The 10,000-nt window shown below is 40.7% G+C and overlaps 1 protein-coding gene across 1 annotated transcript in view; it reads left to right on the forward strand.

Annotated features, from left to right (window-relative positions):
• The window catches only part of man1a2 (mannosidase, alpha, class 1A, member 2), a 136,842-nt gene extending 127,161 nt beyond the window's left edge, over positions 1-9,681 (forward strand). Inside the window, exons 12-13 of the mRNA XM_028591185.1 lie at positions 5,440-5,555; positions 8,444-9,681. Of these exons, the coding sequence (XP_028446986.1) occupies positions 5,440-5,555; positions 8,444-8,579 (252 nt within the window). The 3' untranslated portion in view covers positions 8,580-9,681. The remainder of the gene's footprint in view (positions 1-5,439; positions 5,556-8,443) is intronic.
• Positions 9,682-10,000: the final 319 nt, after the last annotated feature.

Raw genomic sequence — 10,000 nt, forward strand, 5'->3', positions numbered from 1 at the left:
GAAATGTCATCTTATAATGGTACAAAATCAACCTGAAATTAAGTGAGAAATGAATTACACCACCAGGGTAAATAGGGCTCTACCAAATGACTGAAAGTCTGAATAAAAATAGTTTGGTGACGAGCAGTTTTGAAAAGTAGTGTGTGTTGTTAATTGACATTTGAAGCTCACTCTATCCAGACTTTATTTAGCTGGATTCTTCCTTTCCAAACTCGTTTTTTGATTTTTTATTACGCATGTTCATGCTGATCCAAAGCACCGCTTCCACAGCGCTGCCAGCTTTTAATTTAGTTTGGAGGGAGATAGTAAAATGACCTCAGATTTTACATGGTCATAGTCAGGATCATCCTGAACATGACTCAATTGAAAATGTCAAAAAAGCTCTGAAGGAAAAGATTTTATGAAAGTTTAACCATGTGGACATTGGTTTTCGATATTTGGCATTTCCAGGCGATATTCCCTTTTTAATTTTCAAAAAATGAAATTTAAAAAAACTGTACAGTAAAATAACATCAAATTTTACTTTGCCATAGTCATTATATTATAAAGAAGACTCAGCAAATGTCCGCAACCCTCTGAAGTATAAGATTTAATCATTTAATGTATGCAAGTTTAAAAATGAGGACATTTTCAATGTGTTACATTCTAATTTGAGCTGACTTGTACAGCCTGACCCTGTATAGCAATGTACAGTGATCTATTTGAAATTGTGTGTGGTCAATTGGTCATAGTCAAGAGTCAGGAACATTTTCAGCAGCAATTCATTATATATATATATATTATCTGCTTAGTTTCCATTGGAAAGTGAAAGTATTTAAACAGTGAGCTGAGCTTGTTTTGCTGCAGTTGCGACTGATTTAATATCGACTTTTGAGTCAGAAGGTCAGACTCTGCGTAATTGCGAGAATTCATTTGTTTTCATGCCATTCCCCCTGTGCCTATGACACCCAGTGGCAGGGAGTTGTTTTAAGCTTCAGTCGAGCTTGTAAAACCAGATTTAGTGCAGGTCTTACTCAGTTGCAGACAGAAATGTTGTCTCCCAGTTTCTTGTATTGTCTCTTCAGGTCTATGTATCGTGTGACTGCGGTATTGTTTTAAGGGATAAGAGATTTTGACCTCGCAGTAAAGCACATATAGGTAGAGAACTACTTTTGTTATCTCTCTCTCTCTCTCTCTCTCTCTCTCTCTCTCTCTGTGTGTGTGTGACACATGTACCGGCAGGTGAATGTGAGGACTGTGATTATTTCAGGTGTTATTAGTTATATTAGTTATTTATTCTTCCCTTTGTGTTTGAATATGAAAAGCTTTATGAAAGTAGAACAGTCCTCTGCTCCACTCCTGACAGAGGATTAAAGAGCTCGTCTTCTGTGCTGCAGTCAATGTGTCTTCTCTGTCTAAACCTCAACCGGCCTGCTCGTCATCCTTTTCTGTTTTTCTCTCCCACTCTTTTCATACTCTCCTTTTTTTTCCTCTTTCTCCTGTCAATCATCTTGTCACCTATTTTCCCTCCAATTTGAAGCAGTGAAACTACTTCTCTTTGTTTTTCTGAGTGGGAGTAAGTGCTTTTGCGCTCGTGTTGAAAGTAAATACATTGGCAAAGTGTGTTTATGATGTGTGATTGCACTGAGTAAGAGTGACACTAAAGAGAGCTGGTGCTGAAGGGCTCATCTTTGCTTCCCTTGCATTATTTAATATTGAATATATACATGCATACTTATGCAGATGATAGATCCTAGACGTTTTTTTGTTATTTAATTTAGCTAATCTATAGTTTTTTGTCTGTTTATTACAAATGTCCAGAAGTTTGATTAAAGTCTTTAAAGTAAAATAAAAAAAATGGTGTCTGACTTGCTTGAGACGTTTTTTTGGCATAAACAGTGTAGGAGTGGAGTTCAAACCTCGGTTCAGACATCACAGTTTGGTACAAGTTCGGTACAATGGAGGGAAAAGCAAAACAAAAATGCAGAAGGCAATTTTTTTTTATTGTGCATGTCTCAGACTGTACCACCTAGTGTCATACAGTCTCTTCCCTGAGCTAGCTGCAACAGCCTGAAGTGTGTAGAGGGGGAGAGGCAGCAGATGCGAGGACGTTAGGTGCACCGGTGCTACCTCGGAAAAATCTTAGTCGCACCCTTACAAATTTTGGTCGCATGTCCAACTAGAGCCCAGAGTAGGCATACATACTTTGTTTCAGTGTACTTTTATTTTGTTACTTTTCCAGTTTGAACACACTGCATACTGAAAACCCGCCTAGAATTAGTATTTAGTATGGATTTAGGCCATCTTGGAAATGCTCATTTTATGCTTTCTGCTTTTTCTCTGTTGCATTTTTTCCATCTATTAAAATGTTCCCGTTTTTCTTTTTTGTACCAAGTTTGTACCGCATACACACACTTTTCACAAACACCTGCGCTCCTCTCTGTATGTTGCCTCAAAGCTCAGCTCCCTCCCCCCATAACCCAGCTGCATCCATCTGCTCCACCAAACCTGCCTCTATTTGTCACGCTTCCTCTTTTCACATTAGCCATTATCGCTGGCTTTTACGTGTGTGTGTGTGTGTGTGTGTGTGTGTGTGTGTGTGTGTGTTGGTGTGAGAGAGAAGGTGTAGCCCAGCTGCTGTAATGTGGAATGTGTCCTTACTTAGCAGCTGCAGACACTCCACTCCTCCTTTTCCAACAGGTAGACTTTTTATCTGATAATTTACGTAGCACAGATATTCTGTGTGTGTGTGTTCTACATTTATGGGTACAGTTATACTGGGTATACTGTAACCCAGTAAGAAGATTTGAAGTTCACAGGCTGTTGAGCGTTTGTTGGACTGCAGATGTGACTTGTTTGAAATGTATCTTTTAACCACCCAGACATTATGGTGCGTGTGGTGTGTGTTTTCTTCTTTTTGCGGGACACTGCAGTGTGGCTCCAGAAGGGCAAACGCACGTCAGGCGCAGCAGCCTATTAATTACAGTACAAATTCCTTGCGACGGAAATCTGCTGACAGCAAAACGGTCAATCAAGGACTGGATGGAGGGAGAAGACGCGCGCATGTGCGAGAAAAAGACACGCTGAAAGACAAGGACAGAGATAATGCTTTCAATTACATGCGTTAATAGTGAAAGTCGATAAGGTATGAGCAGGACTGTAATGCAGGCAAAAAATTTATGGAGGCACCAATTTCACTGTAACAAGTCCTTATTGCAAATCAATAGAGCACACAGGTAATAGCATACCGTCAGTGTCACGAGCTGGACGATTGCTGCATTTTTAATGAGGTATTGCTGTGACTTGTAGGGGTGTGTGCAGACGGGGAAAGCACCTGCTCACAAATTAGACTTGTTTTCAGCTAGAGGATACACGGTTACTCCTCAGAGCCAAAACAGCACTCGACATTTAGTCCGTAGGGCATCATCAGGGTGTGCTCTGTGGGTGAAAAGTACCATTATATGTGAGGACATTTTCTTGGTTTTGCTGGCCCATTCATTTGCCACTCTTTTAGAAATGCTAAAAAAAAATTACAAACTCAGCTTCGCTGTGTGCTAAATCCTCAAAACTAAAATCATCAGCACCCCAGTTAAATGATTTATTAATGTATAAATCTTTTATTTGTGAGTGTTGCCTCTTAATATGAGAATACATTTTTCATATTAGAATGGAAAAAGCATACATATTTGTGCAAATTTTATCAGAAATCAATATCTAAAGTAAGTTATGTTACAAAAGATGTTAAATTAGGTTTTTGTTTGTCTTCATTTGCTGTCACTGCAGCATAGAAACAAAGAGGTGGCAGTTTCTTTCTGAGCATAGTGAATAAAATGGCTATTTAAATGGTCCAAGCTCTGCTGTTATCTGACTGGCTGTCTTCCTGGTTGTGATGTTTGTTGTTGTTGTTGAAACATTGATATCACGTCTGTCGTTTTAAGACGTTTGTGTTTTTGTGTGTTTTTGTTAGGATTTAAAGAAAATGTGATTGAACCTCTCCCTGAATGCATCTTAAATTCCATGCATACACAGATTATGTTGTTTTCTTTATCACAAACAGCTACTAAAAACTAGGAACAAAAGACATGTTTAAAAAGAAACCTCACATTTTTTTATTTTTAGGAGATTGGAGATTGTTTAAAAAAAAAAAAAAAAAACCCCTGACAGACCACCACAGGCTCTGAATCTGCCTCGCTTAAAGAAAAACTTTGGTAACACTTTACTTGAAGGTATCTACGTAAGAGTGACACGACACTAGTGATAGACCGGTTTTATCGGCCGGCCGATATATCGGGCCGATATTTGTGATTTTACGTGTATCGGCGTCGGCCGATACGTGGCTGCTACGTTCGCAGATAGTTTTTTTTCCTGGCATTATTTACAGACAGGCGTCCACAGGCAGCTCTGTGTTGCTGGAGACGCTGCACCCAACCATATGATGCACATTGCACGCATAATTTGGGTGATATGAATGTAAGATGATTGCAGAAGTGACACTGATCTGTGTTTTTGTTCATTATTTTTAAAGAAATGGCAGAGCAGATTCCGAAAACAAATCCAGTGTGGCAGGGTTTACATTTTTATGATATAAATTGAGGGAGCAAAAGCAGTAAGGCTGAAAAAAAACAAATCGGCATGGGCACTAAAAAATTCACATCGGTGGATCCCTACATGACACATGAACCCTAACTCTAACTAACTTGTCATGACAAAAATCTAATGACACTTAATGACAGAAGCGTTATGTCATAAACGTTTATGACTTGTCTATAAAGTTTATGACACGTTCATGACAGTGTCATGTCACTCTTATGTAGATACCTTCAAGTAAAGTGTAACCAAACTTTTACTTTGCCATTATGCAGCAGCTCCCTCAGCCTCAGATGTAGCATTACATGAAACAAATGAGTGTGTTCCCTCCCTATGAAGCTGATTCGGGTAGAAGAGGGACGAGAAGAAAATGTTCTATAATGAAATGTAAATGTAGGGAGGCGTTTGGTGGTAATCTTCATTTCCTTCCGTTCTTCTACAGCTGCTGTTAACTGTATGGGTCTCCACAGGACTCACTCTAATCTGTCACAAGGAAAGAAATTAATTATAGCATTCTTTTGTAAGCTTATTAAAATTGTGCTCTCCATCCCCCCCACGTTTTCTCTTTGCCCTTTTCCTTTTGCTTCTTCTCATTTTTCTCACTGTCATTCTTTCCTTTTTTATCCAAATTCCCTCTTTTTTGCTTTCTTTTTGTATTTCTGTCCATCCCACCACTTGCACTTTTTCTCTTTATCCTCTTTTTTTTTTTTTTCCTTTCACTCCATCTTTTTGCTTTCTCCTTAATTCCTTACATTCTTCCTCCTTTCCTTTTCTTTCCACCCACTTTCCTCATTCTTCTTATGTTCTCCCTTCCTTTTTCTTCTCCTCTCCTCTCTTCCTTTCCTTCCCTCCATCTCTCCTTGTCTCTTCCAGGCCATTGATAAGTACTGCAGGGTGAGTGGAGGTTTCTCCGGGGTGAAGGATGTCTACTCCTCCAACCCGACCTATGACGACGTGCAGCAGAGCTTCTTCCTGGCCGAGACGCTCAAGTAAGCCAACACTCAATACATTGAATATTTGGCTTGATCTTTGATGATAAATTAATCACCTTTGTGATGAAGGCAATAATTTGGTGGGTGGGTGGTGGGTTGGCTGATTGAAAGGACTTGTCAGCAGAAAATGATTGCAGCAATTACGTGCTCGTATTTTGTGTAATGGTTTTAAATAAATGAGCCGAAAAATCTTTTTGCAAAGATAAAAGTGGCAGCGTGTCAGTCACAGACCTTTAGCAGGCATCCTTTTAGGTTTTATAAACGGATAATGAGAAAAAAAAAAAGAAAATTATTTCCAACTTCAAAAACAGACCTCAAACACTTAATCTACTCAGTCCCGGGTTGATTTGGTGATTACTGGTAGTACCAGCAAGTGCGGTTTAATACCACACCAAACACTCGAGCAGCTACTTTCTTAGAAATACAACAGGAGAGCAGTTGGTGCATCGGTTTACCACACAGCCAAATACATTTAAGTTGTTTTAGCAAAGAAGTCAGTCAATAATTGGCCTTTTTCCATCATGACATGAGCAACCGCGATCTGATTTCATTCGAGTAGTTTTCCACACAACAGCAGTGCACGGTAAAAAGAGATGGTTATGTTGCTGAGGAGTTGAAGTTGTGCAGTTTTCATCTGACAGCTCACTGTGGCTGCTCCCTCTTGTTCTATTACTCCTTGCAAAATGTATAAATGTTGCGTTTCACAATTAAAGTCACCCTGTGTTTGGTATGCTTTTAATAGGAACTAGCAGCAATAGGACATGTTTGGTTTGCTTGCTAAAAGAGCAAACATAAAAAGAATGAGGCAGATATAGTAACGCTGGTTTACACACGCTTGGTTTTCCTGTGAATCCCTCTTGCGTGTGAAGGCAATTTGAATCCAGTGCGGGAATGGCAGACTCTGCCACCAACAATAAAAACTACTATATAGAGCGGTAACTACCGAATGTAAATACTTTGAAAGACTATTATTGGAAAATGCTGAGCAAAAGTAGGAATAAAAAAACATGTTTTCATGAAAATCTTCAGGATCTTAACTTTAAAGAGCACATTTTTAACAAATATACTTACAGATAGCTCTTAGTATCTATAACAGTGTGCTAACATCATAGTACTCTGTGTATTGGGTCATTTTTGTTGAAGCAAAAAATGCTCCTGGGTAATTTTACTGTAGCAGAACTACTTAGTGACATAGTGAAGCAGTTTATGGTTCTGTGAAAACTTTTTTATTATTTAAATGGGATGCCTCCAAAATGGTAGAATTAAAAGAAGCTTTACAAATTATATTACTGGCTAGTTTACCTTTCATTTTTTTGATTTTTTATTATTATAGAGCCCGTAACCTGACCACAGAACCCTTACTTTCTGTACAACTGCTGCATATCAGCATTACTCTTCTAAGAGTAATAATGACAGGTAACACACTGGCATATGTTATGTTTTTCTATTTTATTGCCACAAAGTGTTTTAAAAGCTGATTAATGCAAAGGACTACTCTAATGTATCTGTGGTGCATCATCACCATCACTGATGGATGAAGGGAGAAGAGGCTCTGAATGCAGACTGTGACCCACTAATGTGGCTCTCTGTTTCCCCCTGCTGGCAGCTCTTTGAATGTTACCTGCTGCTGCAGGGCGTGCAGATATAATTCAGTGCACAGTTCCTGTGCGTGACGGGTCAAACATAATCATAAAACATTTTTTTTTTGGCTACTCTGTCAGCCCTTCTGTTGGCAGGAAGCTACTTTTCAGCCCTCCACTTTTAACTTAGATGTGTCAGAAATTAACACCCACAAAGCGTCGAAACATCAGTGAAATTTGTCTAAAGTCCATAAGTCGTCAAAGGTCACCCGCCAAACTGGCTGGTTACTCTCTCAGACGATGACATTTGAATGCCTCAGTGTTATGCAGCCTTTGGCATCTATCTATGCTCTGTCTTTGTCCCCGCTGGCTGCGAGCCAATCGCATCAAAGAAATACAGCAACACTCTGTGTGTGTGTGTGTGTGTGTGTGTGTGTGTGTGTGTGTGTGTGTGTGTGTGTGTGTGTGTGTGTGTGTGTGTGTGTGTGTGTGTGTGTGTGTGTGTGTGTGTGTGTGTGTGTGTGTGTGTGTGTGTGTGTTTGTCAGATGTATTAATGTCGATTAGATTTCATAAACCAAGTGAGCAGGTTTAAATCTGAACTTTATTGATTTTATTTATACACTGTCTGCTCACACAAAATGTATTAAACAGAAAAAAGGTATAAAAAAATATCTACCTTTCTATCACTGCATGTGATATACTGTGCAATTAAGTTACGGAAAAACATCAAATAACTTTTCTCACCGAAGCCCAGGCACAAGGATGGTACTGCATGGGCATTAACGATTAAATGCAAATTACATCAAGATGACTGCGGCAACAACAAAATCTTGTGGCGTAGGTTGCTTTGGCAACACACCTGGCACAAAGTGTACAGGTGGATTTGGAGGACGGCCACAGCCATAAACTCTGATTAGACTAAGGATGTCAATCACACATCAACGGAGACGCCCAGGTGGAGCTGTGTCTCCTATTTGGACAGAATGGAGACAAACTGGTTTCAAACCCAGAGTCTGAACCAGGAAAATGAAGATTAAAGAATGTAGGTCACCAAACAACATAGAAGCTATTAACAGCAATTACTAAAAGAGCTGATGGCAATACAACATGCATTATAATTACTTAGCTACAAATGCAGGCTTTTCAGGTTCCTGTGCCTTTAAGCTGACACTTTGTGCCCTACTTTAACAAACCTGCATATTTTCGGTTTGCGCCGCAGTGATGTCATTCACTTGTTTATTCTTCTTCACTTTCCTTACCCAATCATTCTCATCCTCACCCCCCCATCCCCCCCCCCCCTTCAGGTATCTGTACCTGTTATTCTCCAGCGACGACCTGATGCCGTTTGAGAGTTGGGTCTTTAACACAGAGGCTCACCCACTTCCTGTCCTCCACCTGGGCAACATCACCCTGCCTGGCAGCGAGCCGGCTCAGCGGTAGACGGACCGGCCATCTTCCTCCGCCACAGCACCAGGGGGCGCCACTGTATGCCCGCCTGCCTGCCCCAGAATCCCACCCACCAACACTGGACAAAACTCTACATTCAACTCTACAGACTCTCATCTGCTTTCGGACTGCAGACATCTACCAGAGGGGACGGAGGGAGGGCCTCGCACGCAGACCACTGCAGCGTGGAGAGGACTTTGAGTCTCCCTCGCTTCTTCTATGTTTTACTCTTTGACACTCTCTGTCGATCTCTCTGTCTTCTCTGCTTTAATCAGAAAGACGGTGGGTGTTGCTGCTCAGCCTCACGACTGGCGTGACTTGACTCTGAAGGACCGAGCTCCAAATCCGGAGGCTTGATTTAGTTTTTTTTTTATTATTTTTAGTGTTGATTTGAGATTTGACCAAACTTTTCTCTCTACAGACTCCAAGGCACTGAGAGTGCAGTATGGGCTTTTTGGTGAAGGATTACGTCTGTTTGACACTGTACTGATGGAAGTGTCATTTATTTTTTCCAGGCAGACAGACAGACTTGAGGACTTTACCGGGTCTGTTGATAAGGTGTGGGTTTTTTTTTTTTCCCGTTTGAACAAATCTTTAATGGGGACACAGGGTTGAATCAAAGCCCATTCGCTTCTCCCTGAACCCAGCCCCTACCCATTTCACTTCCTGTTTACTCTTCATCGGATGAACTTTGACCTGGAAATGCTCTTCCCATCATCAGTGGGAGGGTAGGTTGTGGCAACAATCCCCACCTCCTCTTCCTTTTCCTCCTCTTCTTCTCATCTTTTCAAAAAAGTGGACCATTGTAAGTGGAACGGTAACTACATGGTGACGGCAGCAGGCCTCCCCCCATCTTCACCACTCTCCACCTCGACATCTTTCCAGATTCTCCTCCAGTTAGACGTCACCGAGCCACAACCCCAAACATTCTGCTGCTACTCGTTTGGATGCTGCTCTTCTTTTTTCTTAAATCTCTCCACTCCACCTTTTTTTTCTATCAACTCTTCTGTCCTCTCTTCCGTTCTTTTATTTCCTTTCTAGGGCTGTCAAAATTAACGCGTTAATTTTTGCGTTAATTTTTTAATATTTAACTCGTTAAGAAAAATTAACGAAATTAACGCAGCTGTGTTTGTTTACTTCATGTGGCGGCTGAGAAACGTGTGTCGCCCCATAACAGCAGGCGGCGCTACTCTGTATTGTTGCCCAAGTAATGAAAACCGGCAGCTGATTGGACGAACGCGTCACATGGGTTTGTTTTCTCCGGAAATCCAAAGCCAGACTGTCATGGCGGCCGTTCAGAATACGATCTCATATTGTACTAAAATAGTTCACTGAAACATGTTTCTGAAAACATTTTAAGCGACAAATAGATTCAGCAACTGCACGGCCTGTCTTCATTTCAGCTCAACACAGGT

This window comes from Perca flavescens, chromosome 11 (genome assembly GCF_004354835.1).
Source record: "Perca flavescens isolate YP-PL-M2 chromosome 11, PFLA_1.0, whole genome shotgun sequence".
Taxonomy (NCBI): Eukaryota; Metazoa; Chordata; class Actinopteri; order Perciformes; family Percidae; genus Perca; species Perca flavescens.